This window comes from Pseudorca crassidens, chromosome 21 (genome assembly GCF_039906515.1).
Source record: "Pseudorca crassidens isolate mPseCra1 chromosome 21, mPseCra1.hap1, whole genome shotgun sequence".
In the NCBI taxonomy this organism is placed as follows: domain Eukaryota; kingdom Metazoa; phylum Chordata; class Mammalia; order Artiodactyla; family Delphinidae; genus Pseudorca; species Pseudorca crassidens.
The window spans coordinates 7,361,085-7,380,002 of record NC_090316.1 but is presented as its reverse complement, the minus strand read 5'-3'; the positions used below and the strand labels follow the sequence as shown (position 1 = coordinate 7,380,002).

Sequence of the window (18,918 nt, the reverse complement as noted above, 5' to 3'; positions counted from 1 at the left end):
AGTTTTGTGCCATCTACTATCCATATACTTTGGATGTGGAAGACTTTATTATCTTTACCTTTCAGTAGTAGAGTTAAAACTTGAAAGAGGCAACTCTGCTATGAACTAGCACATCACAACAGTTAACATCCTTGGAATATACAGACTACATAATAAAACTATCACCTATTCTATCATTTAACTATACCTATCTAGAAAACTCTGTTGTACAAATAGAAAAGTTCTGGAAACCATTGTTAAAATTAAGAGAAGATCTGTTAAAGTGTTCATGTCTAGATTTGAATTTAAACCGTATACAAAATTTTGATTGACAATATGATCTAGAGCTGCACTGCCTAATTTAGTAGCTACTAATCACAAGTGACTATTTAAATTTATATTAAATAAAGTGAAATAAGATGGAAACTTTAGTTCCTTGGTTGCACTACCCACATGCTAGGTGCTCAACAGCCACACAGACCGTGGAGGTGTATACTATTCCTCTAAGTGCAGACGGCTATGTTGGAGTACCGTGATCTGGATACTAACCTGACGTAAGCCAAAACCCGTCATTGATACTTCCTCCTGGTGATGAAGGCATTGGTTCACATTGTGGAGGGGCATATCCAGCATCACAGTGACAGTTATGGAGAGTAGTGCAAACCTAAAGCCAAAACCAAATTTTAAAAGTGCGTTTGATGTATAAGATAGAAATTAAACACATTATTTGCTATTTTTAGTCAATGTAAATTATTAAAGTACTATAATTTAGTATATTATAGGTAGTTTTTTATATTAATGTGGAAAGCAATTCTTAAATTAAAAATTAATATAATATGTTCATGCAATATCTTTTCAAATGTCCCATAGATTGTCTCTTATTTATCTCTTGTACTTTTAAATAAAAGTATATGATATTCTGATACAACTGAAATGTCTTATTCTAGAAAGGCATAGGAATTATGAAGCTAGAAATTATAAAATAGTGGAAGTTTAAATATACTATGAATTGTGCTAGTTCAAAAAAATTAGCCATGATAAGAGCCAATTTTTACCAAAAAAAAAAAAAAAAAAGGGGAAAAACAAAAGGGAGAAGTATTCTTAATCAGACATAGATAGCAAAATTTATTTGGCCAGAAATAGGAAGGCTAGAAAATATCTATAAATGTGATCTGGTGGGTGAACTGAAAGAAGGGCCAGAAACATTATAGAGAATCTAGAAATAGGTTCGTGAAAAACTTAACAAGAAATTAATTAAAATTAAATAAGAGAGGAAAGAAACAGAAAAGAAACTGTAAATAATAGGACATGTAAGTGATCTGGGAGAGAAAAAATTTTTAAAAGACACACAGGTCACTTTTCTCCTGGATTACTATATAAAATAGGAAGCATCAGTATGGCAGGAGACACTAGCCACACAGTTAAAGCCAAAGACATGCTTGGAAAAACTTACAAAGTTTACAAAATTTCTATAACCTGGTAGATAATTTCACAATGGATGGACAAATAGAAATACAAATGGAAAATGTGACCATATATACTTAAGGATTGTATAATTAATTACTGAAGAAATGCAAGTTAACAATGGATTTAGCATGTTTGAAGAGATTCAAAAGACAGAGAAACTAGTCTGACCAGAATATAAGGAAATATGCTTTTTTTTTTTTTTTTGCGGTACGCGGGCCTCTCACTGTTGTGGCCTCTCCCGTTGCGGAGCACAGGCTCCGGACGCGCAGGCTCAGCGGCCATGGCTCACGGGCCCAGCCTCTCCGCGGCATGTGGGATCCTCCCGGACCGGGGCACGAACCCGTGTCCCCTGCATCGGCAGGTGGACTCTCAACCACTGCGCCACCAGGGAAGCCCGGAAATATGCATTTTTATACGTGACAGGCGAGACCAAAAACTGGTATAATATTTCTTGAAGACAATATAATATTAACGAAAATTTAAACGGTACATATATTTGGCTCATCAGATTTCACTGCTAACAATTTAAGAAGTCAGATAAATGTGCAAAGGTGAAGGTACAACAGTGTCCACTGTACCATTAGTTACAATAGTTAAGTAAAAATTTAACATTATCTGAAAGTCCATCAGTGGATAACTTTTCAAATATAGTAAGGAAGAGACCTGCAGGGAAACACATTGAAGATGTTCAAGGATGAAGCAGATCATAATGAACAAGAAAGTCTGCTCCCATAAAAATATGAGATTATAAGTAATATGTATAATATATATTGTGTGAGTTTAAATATTTATCAGTACACATACACTCAATTATAAGCAATATTTTTATGTATGTATAAATGTATATGTGTAATCCTTAATGAGCTCATTTCCAAAATTTCATAATCTTAATCTAACATTATGATAATAGATTGTTTCATATTGAATTTTAGTACAACGTTCAAAGCAAATTATTTGCTCATGAAGCCTATATGATCTGACTGAACACATAAATCACATACATACGTATGAATAACGCAGTCTGCTTTTCTTGTTCGATTTCAATTTTCCAAATACATTTCTACACCCCAAATAATTTTAAGCATTATTATACTGAAAAATGTTATTGACATGAATCAAAATAACTATACTTAGAAACAGAATAACCATTATACATACCCCATGTCCATTGCACTTTATTTTGGAGATACAAGTTGCGTCTGAGCTGATGTTGACGTCTGTGCAAGATCCTCTGTTACAAAACTAAAATGTGAAAACAACCACCAACGACAAAAATTTTAAATTTAAAGTCAAGAATTGAACAATTGTACTTGGTATGAAAATTAGACGCACAAGACATATATACCTCAGTTGAATCTGGAATTCAGATCTGCTCATTCTAATAAAAGAACTTGGAGTCAAATGGTGTGTTGTTACCTTGTCAAATATCGTATTTTGAGAATCAGAAACCATTTTTTCCCTTGAGGGAGCAGAACTGTGCATTTACCGATATTAATTGGCATAAGTACAAAAACAGCCAACTTGTATTGACTGTTGGTAATGAGCTAGGATCTGTCTTTGCACTTTCTATGTATTTTTATAATATATACTCATATTGACCCTGTGAAGGAGATATTTTCATCCTCATTTTATATTTGATGAGAATTAAATGTATACTTTTAAGGTCACACCACCACTGACTGACAGAGCCAATATTCAGTACAAGAACTACTTTACTCACAGAGCCCAATACCAGTGTTCCTGTCATTTTTACATTTTTTTCCCAACTTTAATGACCATATCTCTTATCTTTTGCATTAGGAAAGGTGACCTTGAGAAATTTATTTAATCTTCTTTACCTCAGTTTATCCATCTTTGAATTTGGAATAATAATTATAACTATTGCAAGGTTATGAAGGTGAAATAGCTTGTTACGGATAAAGGAACAAAAGCGGTGTTTGGCACACAGTAAATGCTCACTAAATATAGGATATTATCTTATTTATTTATTTATTTAACCTGATTTCTATGTAGACTCTATGTTAATATTTGTCTATACAAATTTCAATTTAATTTGACTATCTTCGGGAGAATCTACTATCTGATAGATTTTCTTAAGTATCTGGTAGAATACCCCCTATCTGATGAATAGTCTAAAATTATCATTATTTTCTATCACCATTGCTAATTAAGGAAAGAACAAATATCAGCTTGTTCACTAACTGAAAGTGCTCTGATAAAGCCAGCAAGGATAACAAAATGCTGGACAAACCAGAATTACCTGTCCACAAAACTATTTTCATTCTAGTGTTCTTAACATTGTCATTGAGGTAATACTAGTCATACTTCCCTGGCTTGTTTTTAGGAGAAAAATAAGCCAGGAAAAGTTAAGAACCATGCTTCTGATATAATTTCTTTCAACTAAACAGATCGATTTGTAGCTGGCTCTTTTGTAATGACAGGAAAAACAAAAGATACTATGAAAATACTTAGCCTTGGTCAGTGGTTGGGACAGTGTTTTGAATATTAACTAACACATAAGATTTCCCTCTTTAAAAAAGAAACACTAATAGTGTCCCAGAAGAAATCACATCACGGTTCAAAAAAAAATCCTTGATATAACTAAAAAATTATTTCCTGAGGAGAAAATCTTGGGTTATGTGAGCATGTTTTCATACAGTTCTGTGCATAAGAATGGGTAAGGAAAAGACAGTTAATTTCATTTATTCAGTCATTGATTAGCTTAACTATTTTTTGGACAATTACATGCCCCAGACATTTTCTTCAAGTTTGAAATGATTATGTTAAGAAGATATGCTTAATACCCCTCACCTACTTATATGAGCTACAATCAGTTTGATAAACTCCTGTTCTGTCTTCTAAATAAACAATTCAAAGATGTCTTCTATCACAACCAATATTGAGCAAACTTGCATTGCTGGAATAATGCCTATCTTCATGTAATATATTATTCACTTAATATATTACAGTATTAAATTTAGGAGTATAACATTTATAATTTTTATTATAATTGACAAGGAAGACATACTCTTCTTTATTTTGAGAGATAAGAAATAAAATCTCTTTTTCTCTCTTTTCTTATCTATCAATTGATAGACTGATTTTTACAAAGGACCCACATTTGATGAGAATGTGGTAAAGAAGCCTTTACTATCTAACCTCTCTGAAAACAACTGAACACTGTAGAATAACAAATGAACATAAAGTATATCCTTGATGACTTTTTAAAATAACCAGAGAATGATTCCAATTCAAATTCACAGACAATAGCCTCAAATTCACAGACTTGGCACTCACAATAGCCCCCCTTTTCCCAATAAATGAGAGTAAAGGAAAATCAGAAAGAGACAATTAGAAGAGGAGAGAGTAAAGGACTTCCTGGGATTTTGAAATAAAATGAAGGTCACTGTTGGGTGACATGAAGTGAGAAAGCAACCACAGGGAACACAGTGGCGAAGGGGAGAGCCTAGCTGATCAGCCTTACACTGCTTTAGAGGAGCTGCAGCCTCAGAGTCCTAAGGAAAAACAGGAAGAAGAGCTGAAAGGGCAAGATGGGAAAGGGTGGCTAAAATGTGGAACTATCAATGGAAGTCTGCGCCCAAAACCACAGAGCTAGTTAGCTCTCAGTGTCCGCTACTCACCTCCCCACTTCTCTCAGTTACAGAACACAGTCAACACAACACTTTATCCCAAGGGAGACAATTTAGAAGAGTATTTTGTTTCATAAAGCAATTGAATTAATGGTGACTACAGAATTCGGGCTTGTCCAGTGGTCTGTCCTCCAGAATTGGCACTATCCGATTAAACGACTGGAAGTACCACGGCCTAAAAGCCAGCTTCCAAAACAGAGACTGTCATATTATTAGAGCGGGGTGGGGGGACACAGGCCAAATGGCAGGACACCATACATCTTGTAAACAGCGGGAGCCCACAGTCAGACAAAAGAAAAGCAGAAACCTCCAGACAGACAGGAAACCACACATTTTGGGGGTGAGAAATGTCCTGGAAGCAGACAAAGAAAGGTGGGAAAAAGCAGGAATCTCTGGCATCTCAATGCAACCTGTTGTCATTAGGCCCTCATTACAGTAAAATTACCTTGCAGATAAGAAGTTCCCATCATGCACTGACTCCATGACACTTCCAATCAAGGCTAAATAAGGACAAAAATCCTTCCTACCCTCGGGAAGGTGGAGCTGGGATAAAAATCAGGGAATTTTGACCCTAAACCCCTCCCTCCCCAGTGAGAATTCCACCCCTTCATTTCTACGCCCCACATAACTGACTTGCCATAAAACTCAGGGCAGCTACTCACCTGAGCCTGCCCGCTCTCCCCTTGAGCGCATACTATTGCTTACATAAATCCTTGCTTTGCTTTCTTGACTTCCCTATCTTGTCTCTGAATTCTTCCTGTGATGAGACAAGAACCTACTCCCTGGTAACAATGTGACAAACTTCAATTGCATAGAGAGAGCTGCCAATTAGAATTTTTATTAAAAGTGGTGTGGGATAGGGCTTCCCTGGTGGCGCAGTGGTTAAGAGTCCGCCTGCCAATGCAGGGGACACGGGTTCGGGCCCCGGTCCGGGAAGATCCCACATGCCGCGGAGCGGCTGGGCCCGTGACCCATGGCCGCTGAGCCTGCGCGTCCAGAGCCTGTGCTCCGCAACAGAAGAGGCCACAACAGAGAGAGGCCCGCATACCGCAAAAAAAAAAAAAAATGGTGTGGGATCAAAAAGTCACTGCCAGCTTAAAGCTCCTCCAGACTAAGCAGGAAAAGTCAAAGTCTTTGTTTTTCCTTCCCTTCCCTTTCTTTCCCGTCCTCCGCCTTTCTCTTTCCTTTTCCTTCCATGGGGACATTGCCCAGTTGGGCATGGGCTAATGACTGGACTTTCCCAGGCAGAGAATCTTGCAGGAGAAATGGATAAACTGTAATGCTTTTAGTGGTCAAACAGGGCTGGTGTGAGAAAGCAGAGGTCTTTTAAATAAATACTCATTTTTCAACAGGACATTTGCTGAATTTAAATGTTATGTGGGATGATAGAAGGCTAGTTACCTAGCGTAGCAATTTTCTATTAGTATTTGTATGTCTAGTGCCCATATGGTTTTATTCCAAATGTTAGTGTAATTGTGTTTATGCAGTATATAAGATGCTGCTTCACTCTCACTAATTCTAAGATTAGTTTTCTTTGTCGTTAGTTTTCAGGAATTTTATTATGCTGTATCTTACTGGATTTCACTGAGTTCATTCTATATCATGCCCTTGCAGCTTCTTGCATCTGTGGTTTATGCCTTCTGAAAACCTTCCAGGCATTATTTCCTCAAATACTTTTCCATCCTTAAGTTCTTTCTCTTATTCTTCTAGGATATTAGAATGGCTATTATCATAAAGACAAGGAATAATAAGTGTTGGCTTAGAACTGGAGTAAAGAGAACACTTGTTCCTGTTTGTGGGAATGTAAATTGGTGTAGCCACTATGAAAAACAGTATAGAGGTTTGTCAAAAAGTTAAAAATGGAACTACCACCTGACCCAGCAATTCCACTTGTAGGTATTTATCTGAAGAAAATGGAAACACTAACTCAAAAATATATCTGCATCTTAATGTTCATTTAAGCATTACTTATAATAGCCAAGATGCAGAAGCAACTAAAGTGTCCACCAGTGGATGAATAAAGAAAATATAGTATATATACAAAAATATAGTATATATACACAATGGAATATTTTTCTGCCATAAAAAAATGAAATCTTGCTAGCTGTGACAGCCTGTATGGACCTTGAGGGCGTTATGCTAAATGAAGTAAGTCAGACAGAGAAATATAAATACTGTATAATCTGACTTATATGTGGAATCCTAAGAAGAATAAAAACAAAACAACCCAAGCTCACAGATACAAAGTACAGATTGGTGGTTGCCAGGGGTGGGATTTGGGAGGTTAGGCACAAACTTCAAGTTATAAAAATAAATAAGTCATGGGGATGTATGGTACAGTATGGTAATTACAGTTACTAATACTGTTCTCTGTATTTGAAACTTGGTAAGACAGTAAATCTTAAATTTCTCATCATAAGAAAAAAATTATAGCTACATATGGTGACATATTAATTAGACTTGTGGTGACCATTTTGAAATATATACAAGTATGAATCATTATGATGTACATGTGAAGCTAGTATAATGTTATATTTCAATAATATAGAAAAATATAGTAACAAATAGTAATAAATTTCAAAAATAGACAAAAAGATGTGATAATATATTTGAATTCTTACACATTTCTAAATCACTTTCCAGAAAGTATGTGCAAATTTATACTTGGTTTAGGATGATAATAAGTTGTGCTTCTCACCATCAATTATTATTTTCAATTCCTAACTGACTGGACGAACACGACTGTTGGATATTCATTTTTATTTCACCAACATAGAAGCTCCCTGATCTCAGTGTTCCAAGTTTCTCCAGAGTTCAATCTCCAGCCACGCGACTCTCCTTAGTGGAAGTTGTGAGTAGAACTAAAAGTTCCGTCCCTCTAATCAGTTGGTCTTTCTGGTAACCAGCACGATCCTGAAGCCATCTAGATGCCCCACCGTGTTACTCCATTAGCATAAATTCGGTTTGATCAGAAGGGGCTCATTATGAATAACAACAAAAAAATTCTTATCAATCAGGAAATTCCAAGGGGTTTAGGATCTTTGTGCCAGAAACCAGGGGCAAAGACAAAATTATTTTTTTGGTGTTATGCCACATATAGAAGCCATTAGAGTGCTTTTTTTCTAATTAATGAATGATTAAATTAGTTAATAAATTTATTTATTTACTTTGCTATAGTTTAGTAAACATTTTGGCACTTTGTTTTTGTTTACAGTGATATTATTTTCCAAGTGTACCTTTTTTTTTAACTTGTTTTTTGATTTATTTACATGAATATATGTTGCATTACTATTAAAATTTTAAAAGACAAACATTTTGAAAATCTGAAACAAATTAAATACAATGAAAGAAGCTTATGGAGTTAAATCCATTTGTTTACAAACGACTGGTTATTGTTTAGCAATTTAGATTTTTGAACCATTTCCATTGTGAAATACGGTACTCACACGGAAAAATTGCAAGCTAAAAGTGGAAAGCTCAATGGTTTTAACAAAAATTCATTTACTCAACCCTCACTGAAAAAACAAAAGGACCTCTGCTATTACCCAAGACGGCATCCTCCCAGTTCCCCCTTAATCAGTCTTTTCCCTCCTTCTAAAAATAATTACTATCTAAATTATATGGTACTCCATTTCTTTCTTTCCTTTACATATTTAGATCTAAAACATGTATACATAGGCAGTTTTTAACTTCTTTATTGGAGTATAATTGCTTTATAATGGTGTGTTAGTTTCTGCTGTATAACAAAGTGAATCAGCTATACATATACATATATCCCCATATCTCCTCCCTCTTGCGTCTCCCTCCCAAGCTCCCTATCCCATGTCTCTAGGTGGTCACAAAGTACCTAGATGATCTCTCTGTGCTATGCAGCTGCTTCCTACTACCTATCTATTTCACATTTGGTAGTGTATATATGTCCATGCCACTCGCTCACTTCGTCCCAGCTTACCCTCCCTGTGTCCTCAAGTCCATTCTCTACATCTGCGTCTTTATTCCTGTCCTGCCCCTAGGGTCCTCAGAACCTTTTTTTTTTTTTTAGATTCCATATATATGTGTTAGCATGCGGTATTTGTTTTTCTCTTTCTGACTTACTTCACTCTGTATGACAAACTCAAGGTCCATCCACCTCACTACAAATAACTCAATTTCATTTGTTTGTATGGCTGAGTACTATTCCATTGTGTATATGTGCCACATCTTCTTTATCCATTCATCTGTCGATGGATACTTAGGTTGCTTCCATGTCCTGGCTATTGTAAATAGAGCTGCAGTGAACACTTTTCTACATGACTCTTTTGGAATTATGGTTTTCTCAAGGTATATGCCCAGTAGTGGGATTGCTGCGTGGTATGGTAGTTCTATTTTTAGTTTTTTAAGGAACCTCCGTACTGTTCTCCATAGTGGCTGTATCAATTTACATTCCCACCAACAGTGCAAGAGGGTTCCCTTTTCTCCACACCGTCTCCAGCACTTATTGTTTGTAGACATTTTTTTTTTTTTTTTTTTGCAGTACACGGGCCTCTCACTGCTGTGGCCTCTCCCGTTGCGGAGCACAGGCTCCAGACACGCAGGCTCAGTGGCCATGGCTCATGGGCCCAGCCGCTCCGCGGCAATGTGGAATCCTCCCAGACCGGGGCACGAAGCCGCATCTCCTGCATCGGCAGGCGGACTCTCAACCACTGGGCCACCAGGGAAGTCCTGTTTGTAGACTTTTTGATGATGGCCATTCTGACTGGTGTGAGGTGATACCTCATTGTAGCTTTGATTTGCATTTCTCTAATGATTAGTGATGTTGAGCATCCTTTCATGTGTTTGTTGACAATCTGTATATCTTCTTTGGAGAAATGTCTATTTAGGTCTTCTGTCCATTTTTGGATTGGGTTGTTTTTTTGATATTGAGCTGCATGAGCTGCTTGTATATTTTGGAGATTAATCCTTTGTCAATTGCTTCATTTGCAAATATTTTCTCCCATTTGGAGGGTTGTCTTTTCGTCTTGTTTATGTTCTCCTTTGCTGGGCAAAAGCTTTTAAGTTTCATTAGATCCCATTTGTTTATTTTTGTTTTTATTTCCATTTCTCTAGGAGGTGGGTCAAAAAGGATCTTGCTGTGATTTATGTCATAGAGTGTTCTATGTTTTCCTCTAAGAGTTCTATAGTGTCTGGCCTTACATTTAAGTGTTTAATCCATTTTGAGTTTATTTTTGTGTATGGTGTTAGGGAGTGTTCTAATTTCATGCTTTTACATGTAGCTGTCCAGTTTTCCCAGCACCACTCATTGAAGAGGCTGTCTCTTCTCCACTGTATATTCTTGCCTCCTTTGTCAAAAATAAGGTGACCATATGTGAGTGGGTTTATCTCTGGGCTTTATATCCTGTTCCATTGATCTATATTTCTGTTTTTGTGGCACTTAATTTTAAATGATCTTCAAAGGGATGACATATTACTTTATAATGTAGTCAGCACCAGTATGTTACTTTGTGATTACTTCATTATTTTTATGTGAGAATATCTCTTCCCATTCTGAGATAAGTTTACTATTCACTTCCATTTTTCTCTTATTTTTTCTTTTCTTAAAATATTATACCTCCATTTAAATTATTTAAATTTAAATGTGAGATAATTGTGTACTGTTTTACATTAGTCAACTAAATTTTCAATGGTACTAGTTTAAAATCATCTATTATGTTTCTTCAAATGTTTAACAAAAAGAAAAACAAGCAAAGCTTAAACTCTGTTTTATTCTTGTGTCTTGAGAAAGGGCAAATTGTTAACAAGTATATTGTGCTTTTGGAAAAAGAATTAGGGAAGTACGCTAATGAGCAAATCAATATTTTAGTTTTATTACAATCAAATTAATTCTCTTTGTTGTTCTTATTATTCAGGATTTTCTGACCTGCTTTTGGGGTGTATTATTTGATTCTTTTCTCTTCCTTGTTTTACACAAATTATTGCAGAACAGATGCTGGCCTAACAAAGAGGTTAAGTAAGATACTCAAGTGTGAGTACACAACTTTAAATATCTACAGTAAAATTCATAATGAAAAATGACAAAAAGTAAAGCAAGTGTTCCTTTGATCAATAGAAATTTTGACCTTTAAGGCTTAAGATCATGACGCAGTAACCAAAATTGGTAACAATTACAAATTAAAAATCTTAAGTGCCCTCTCTCTCTCTCTCATACACAAACACACATACACAGACACTAAGACGCTCACACACCACATATAGAATCACGAAGAATTTGTGTTTACCTTATTTGGACCACACATAGTGCCACTCTTTACATAGGTATAATCATCTCGGAAGGTTACTGGTGTCGAATTTCTTAGATGTGCACTTAGACACACAATCCCTCCAAGGAAAGTATATTGAGTATCAAAATTTTTAAATGGCACTACTTCTGTACGTGTCCAGAGACAAACTAACTTTCCACAATAGATATCCCTGTAATATAACACAGAAAAAATTACCCATATGTCACTTAGCGACACAATATATTGTTTAAATAACAGTTCAAAACATGAGGATAATTCACAATGTTATTCAGAGCATAACACCAAAGCTATTCAGAACATACACCATCTTACTGGTGTGAGGTGATACCTCACTGTAGTTTCGATCTGCATTTCTCTAATGATTAGTGATGTTGAGCATCCTTTCATGTGTTTGTTGGCAATCTGTATATCTTCTTTGGAGAAATGTCTATTTAGGTCTTCTGCCCATTTTTGGATTGGGTTATTTGTTTTTTTGATATTGAGCTGCATGAGCTGCTTGTAAATTGTGGAGATTAATCCTTTGTCAGTTGCTTCGTTTGCAAATATTTCCTCTCATTCAGAGGGTTCTCTTTTTGTCTTATGTTTTCCTTTGCTGTGGAAAAGCTTTTAAGTTTCATTAGGTCCCATTTGTTTATTTTTGTTTTTATTTCCATTTCTCTAGGAGGTGGGTCAAAAAGGATCTTGCTGCGATTTATGTCATAGAGTGTTCTGCCTATGTTTTCCTCTAAGAACTTTATAGTGCCTGGCCTTACATTTAGGTCTTTAATCCATTTTGAGTTTATTTTTGTGTATGATGTTAGGGAGTGTTCTAATTTCACTCTTTTACATGTAGCTGTCCAGTTTTTCCAGCACCACTTATTGAAGAGGCTGTCTTTTCTCCATTGTATATTCTTGCCTCCTTTATCAAAAATAAGGTGACAATATCACCTCACACCAGTCAAAGTGGCCATCTGCAAAAAATCTACAAACAATAAATGCTGGAGAGAGTGTGGAGAAAAGGGAACCCTCTTGCACTGTTGGTGGGAATGTAAATTGATACAGCCACTATGGAGAACAGTATGGAGGTTCCTTAAAAAACTAAAAATAGAACTACCATATGACCCAGCAATCCCACTACTGGGCATATACCCTGAGAAAACCAAAATTCAAAAAGAGTCATGTACCAAAATGTTCATTGCAGCTCTATTTACAATAGCCCGGAGATGGAAACAACCTAAGTGCCCATCATCGGATGAATGGATAAAGAAGATGTGGCACATATATACAATGGAATATTACTCAGCCATAAAAAGGAATGAAACTGAGTTATTTGTAGTGAGGTGGATGGACCTAGAGTCTGTCATACAGAGTGAAGTAAGTCAGAAAGAGAAAAACAAATACCGCATGCTAACACATATGTATGGAATCTAAAAAAAAAAAAAAATGGTTCTGAAGACCCTAGGGGCAGGACAGGAATAAAGATGCAGATGTATAGAATGGACTTGAGGACACGGGGAGGTGAAAGGGTAAGCTGGGACGAAGTGAGCGAGTGGCATGGACATATATACACTACCAAATGTAAAATAGGTAGTGGGAAGCAGCCGCATAGCACAGGGAGATCAGCTCGGTGCTTTGTGACCACCTAAAGGGGTGGGATAGGGAGGATGGGAGGGAGACGCAAGAGGGAGGATATATGGGGATATATGTATAGCTGATTCATTTTGTTTTAAAGCAGAAACTAACACACCATTGTAAAGCAATTATACTCCAATAAAGATGTTAAAAGAAATTTTAAAAAAAGAACATACACCATCTTACGAAGTGCACCATATAAATTTATCTTTATATACTATATTCATCTCTCATTTGTATTAAGTGATTCTTTGCAGTACACACACATACACACCCAGTGCATTTGGAAAATGTATATTTTTCAAAATACGCACCGATAATTACAAAAACGACCATAACAGTTTCCAAAGTCATCTGTATGCATATTCACTTCTTGTGAACATAGAGCAGAAGCCCCCTTCGAAACTGAAAATATAAATAAAGTTTTTAATTACCCATCTTAAAAAAAAAAATTAAAAGCATGGTAAATTTATACAAAGGCATTGAGACAACGAAGCCCAGGCAGTGTCAGCTACTATAAATATTTGGTGCCATCTACTGGCTACGTATGAAGAAGAAACACTTAACTAAAAACTACCTACTCGAGAATAAAATTGTTATGATCGTCCAGAAACGATTAAGAAGTAAAACAATCATTTGCTCACTTATCTGTAATTCTAGTAGTCTACTCCATTTCCACCAATCACCTGAAACTTGACTAATATCCTATTCTTTTTGTCTCGTACTCACTAGATCTACTTTACCTCCTGACATAGGTCAAAGATGCTTTGTTTTGCAGTTTTATCTCCAAATTTAGATTTAAGCAATAATTATTATTATGGCTATAGGGTGCATTACTGACATAAGAAACAAATATAGCTTAAATATAAACCTCAGAAGAAAATACAACCATTACATTTTCCAAACAACTCCGCACACTGTTTATCTGTATCTTGGCATACTCCTTGATAGCAAAAGGCAGTCTTATTATTGCACAGTTCTAAATCAGCAGATTTCATATAAGGTACACAAAACTCAGCTATCCCATTGCAAAATTCTGGAAAATCACACATATCTGTGCTTTTCCTACATACATGTCCTCTTTCAGCTATCTGTGAGACAAAGAAAACCAAATATTTGTTTTTAAAGTAGTAAAACAAAATATACAAATTTAAATAGGAGGATTGTATTTGTAACTATCATTTCCATTATTAATACATTTGTAAGTATTTAAAGTTAAATTATGAATTTACTTAAAAGTTCTGCTGGAATAGATCAGAAAGAAGCCAAATGTCCATCAATGGATAAACAAATTGTCCTATGGACAATGGAATACGTTCAGCCACATAAAGGAATAGAGTCCTGGTTTATGCTACAAGGTGACTGAAACTTCAGAACACTGTATTTAGTGAAGAAAACCAGACACAAAGGTCACACATTGTATGGTTCTACCTATATGAAATGTCCAGAGTAGGTAAATCCCTAGAGGCAGAATGCAGATGGCTGGTTGCCAGGGACTGAGGGGAAGGGAGAAAGGAAGGCAAGTGCGTAATGGGTCGGGGTCTCCTGTTCGGATGAGGAACCTGCTATGGACCCAGGTCGAGGTGGTTGCACAACATTGTGAACGCACTAAATGCTACTGAATTGTTCACTTGAAAACGGTTAATTCTTTATCGTGTGATTTGCACTTCAATTTAAAACAATGGCTCCGGTGAAAGTTCTCATAGTTAAAATGCTCTGGTTATCCTGAATACTTACTTCAAGATAAATAGAAAATATTTGATATAAAACTACGTGTATTTGTTTTCCAGCTTTTGATTCTTGGGGACTAGTTAGTTGCACTCCTGAGATGTTTTAACTAACTCAGATGCCAGTCTTTGCCATGTTTCTAAAATGTTTCTTAATGGACATCTTTATCCTTTTTGCATTTCAAGTAATTTTCCTTTCAGGACTAACTCCACTTCCACCATGAGGAGTTTATAGCTGACATGAAACTGCTGCTGACGCAGGATGATAATCGGAACCCTTCTCCCTAGACACAGTGGTGGGAATTTAACTTAGAACGTAGTGGTGGGTCGGGGTTTCTGCCTCTACCAGGGGTGGAGATGGATGTTGGGAAACAGAGGACCCCTCTGCTCTTCTGAAACATCACACACTATGGACTAGAAAAGCCAGGAACTTCAATGAGCTATCTGTACTGCCTACAGGAAAAGCGTGTTTGAGAACTGCCGGCAAAAAGGCAAGGATATCCAACAGATGTAGAATAAGAATCCTGTTGCTCCTGTTCCAAACAAAGATTCACCTGAGCACAAAGCTAGACTCAGCCTTACTTAAGCTTCATAAGTGTTTGATATTCTTTGCTTGGCTGTTGATCAAGATACAACTGACCCATAATAACTGGTGTTATGCAGTACCAATCACAGTTTCTTAAATTTCATATAGGAATGTCCGGGTACTGGCTAAAAACACATTAATCACTGTTACGTGTCAAAAAACAGCTGGTTAAACTATTGGTCTTCCATGTCTTTGCACTTGGACTTGTGTCCGTCTAAAATGAAAATTTATAAGAAAAAAAACTGGATCAGATCACTAAATTGCAGACAAAAGTCAGTGGAAACTAGCTTAACTGGAAGTGGACAGAGAAGAAAATAGAAAGCCGTTTAAGCTTATGGCCACCTGTAAGAGAGCAGAGTGTAAGGCACATGTCAGCCTTTAAATGACAGCAAAAGCCAAATTCTATGCTATAATACATAATAAAATTAATGTGAACTAACATAGGACATTTAGCTGTTACCCTGAAGCCCTCCCTAGTAACTTATACTATGAATTTTCATTCGACCAAATGTAGCAATTACCTCTGTTGTAAAGAATTATCCTTTGAGATGTAGGCAGAGGGCAATGGACTGTTTAGAAAAGTCTGACTGCTCAGTTCCAGTGATTTGGAGACAAAGACTAAGATGAGAGCTCTGGTGAAGGAAAAGGCAGCAAGGTTTATTGCTAAGAAGTGGAAACCCTAGGCTGGCCTCTACATTCATGTGCCTTGAAACAAATGACCATTGACTTTAAAAACTAGCCCACCGGGTGAAAAAGAACGCGCATAGAGCAAAGTAAAATGATGTCAGGAGAGATTTCATGGACAAAGAAAAAACAAACTTGGCAGCAAAAGCTCTCATTACTCAGTCTTTATGTTTGTCATAGACCCCTGAAAGTGACACAAAAAAGGTGAGTCGCTAAGATGTAGCAATCCCTAGAAAAGAGATTTTACCCTGCCTCCTATCAGGTGTGGCTACGAAGGAAAGTTGAACGGAAAACTTCCCAAGGGAAGTCAAGGGTTCAGTCAGTCACTTCCAGGGTCTTGCCAAAGCTAATCTTCACTATTAGATATGCTACATATTGCTGACTATTTTATATGGATTCCTTTTCTGCTACTTTCAAAATGAGGCGTTTTTATTTTTATTGTCTGTTTATTCAAATATTGCATGTCAAGTGTGTGTTGGGTGGCTTATTCATAATTTTGTCATAAGTCGTTCAATCATGAAGAGCTACATTCAGGCACGACCAAGAGGAACTCACAGCACCCAAATTATCTGGAATTGTTATTAAATGCAATAAGAGGATGGGTCTTGAGCAGAAATTGAAACAATACAGTAAGAGGCAGCACTACGAAAGAGGTTGAAAAAGATCTAAGGACCTTCTCTCAGTTCTGAAATTAACTCTGTATGAATCGAGTACATGAAGTAATATAATTTGAAACATGAGTAAAAATAAGAGCGGAAAACAAAAGCTACAAAATGCACCCACAAGAACGCAAAAATTTCATGAAAGAAAATAAGGCAATATTTTGAAAACTTACCTGACAAGTTTTTCTGTCACAGCATGGTCCTGTACCACACTCTGCATCTCCAATCAGAACATGTTACAGCATCACAGCATTTTTTATGAGAGCATTGCTAAAAAGCAAATGCAATCAATTTAAATAAAAGGAATTTTCAATCAAATAAATCATTTTATTTATTGTCATAATATACTAAAGTATGTCTCTAAGTTAATTACAATCACAGTATAATTTTTACTTCTGTATCTATTTTTAACACCACTTAATATATATATCTGAACATAATATATTTTGATATAGAAAAAAAGATGGCAATGAAATTATTCACAATTCCATGCTCAAGAATTTGAACTGTTAAAAATGTAATGCAATTTATTTCAATCGTTGTGTTCATAAATATAGGAATTGTAAATTTTGAGACTTTTTTTCACTTACTACATCATAAGTAGTTACCCATCTTATCAAGTCTCTTCAAGATATCATTCTGTGAATATACAATAATTTTTGGATGTGACAAAATAGAGGTTTCTAAATTACAACAGCATATTATGTTGTAAATGACATTTCAAATAAATTTTTTGTCATTTTTTTAGCTCTAAGATTGTATATGAAAGATTGATTCTAGAAGTTATTAGGTCAAAGAATTTAAAAATATTAAAGGCTCTTCATAATATACACTATTTCCTTCTTTCTATATAGTTATCTATTCAGTGTAAGAGTGATGTTAAACAAGACTGATAATATTTTTAAATAAGTAAAGCTGTGACAAAGTGAGAGAGTGGCATGGACATACACTACCAAACGTAAAATAGATAGCTAGTGAGAAGCAGCCACATAGCACAGGGAGATCAGCTCAGTGCTTTGTGACCACCTAGAGGGGTGGGAGGGAGGGAGACACAAGAGGGAAGGGATATGGGAACATATGTGTATGTATAACTGATTCACTTTGTTATAAAGCAGAAACTAACACACCATTGTAAAGCAATTATACTCCAATAAAGATGTAAAAAAAAAAAAGACTCTTCTTGGCCTATCGAAATAAAAATTTAAAAAAATAATAAAATAAGTAAAGTGTATAGGCACAAATTACTAAGTGTTTATATCTGTTTCAATTTTATTAGTTTTATTATTAATGTGCTGAACATTTTACATATCTGCACAATCTGATTTATACTTTTATGCATACTTTTTGTTGAAGTAATCTTCTGTTTATTTCCTTTATTTGTAAGCACTTTTATATTAATGATGTTAACTCCTAGCCACTAATATACTTTACAGTGTTTTATAATTTGTCATGACAATTTATTTCTATTTTGGCAGTTTTTTTAAAAAAAATTTTGTTATTATGATATTGTGAAATCTGACAACTGCCAACTTTCTTTGGGATTTGTTCTAAAAGTTTATGTATAAAACTTTCCTCCACCCTAACCCCAGTAAGTATGTGAAGGTACAGTGTGTGTGTAAAAGTTTTGTTATATATATACATATATGTGTGTATATGTATTTTTATTTGACATTAAATATTTTGAATAGTATATTGTAAAAATAACTATAATAATGTATCTTTTCCCTCAAAATTAAATTATCAGTTGTGTTTATAGAATAATAATTTATTCCTGATATTTTATTATACCTGGATACTCATATAATGTCCTATATAAAATTAAATATAATGTCTTCAATTACATCAATTGCATATTATTAAAGTATATCCCAAATTCTATTACTATATAACACCTTGTAATATTTACAGGAATCAGATGATATTCTTTCTTTTTTAATTTTCATGTTTCATTATTAAGAAGAATGTGTTATGCTTCACAATATAAATATTTTAATGAAAACTATCAAGAGAATTTAGTGAAGATGGAAGATTAAACACATAGTAGACATTAACATTGGGGAAAATAAAACAAAAACCAATGACGTGAAAGGGAAATCTCTAACACCTAGAATCAAAGAGAAAGCCTACTACAGTGCAAAACATATCTGGACAATACTCAATGTATAATGGAAACCTAGACTAAATACCAGGCTTAGAAATTGGCCTTTTATGACATGTAGTTTAAAAATGGAATTCCATCATGGGACTGGAAGCGAGGACTTTGTAACATAGGTA

The 18,918-nt window shown here is 35.4% G+C and overlaps 1 protein-coding gene across 1 annotated transcript in view; it reads right to left on the bottom strand.

Annotated features, from left to right (window-relative positions):
- The window catches only part of LOC137216194 (A disintegrin and metallopeptidase domain 3-like), a 106,514-nt gene that overhangs the window by 11,329 nt on the left and 76,267 nt on the right, over positions 1–18,918 (bottom strand). The window contains 7 exon segments of the mRNA XM_067722114.1: positions 529–643; positions 2,605–2,688; positions 11,351–11,543; positions 13,300–13,390; positions 13,881–14,076; positions 16,818–16,875; positions 16,877–16,914. Of these exon segments, the coding sequence (XP_067578215.1) occupies positions 529–643; positions 2,605–2,688; positions 11,351–11,543; positions 13,300–13,390; positions 13,881–14,076; positions 16,818–16,875; positions 16,877–16,914 (775 nt within the window).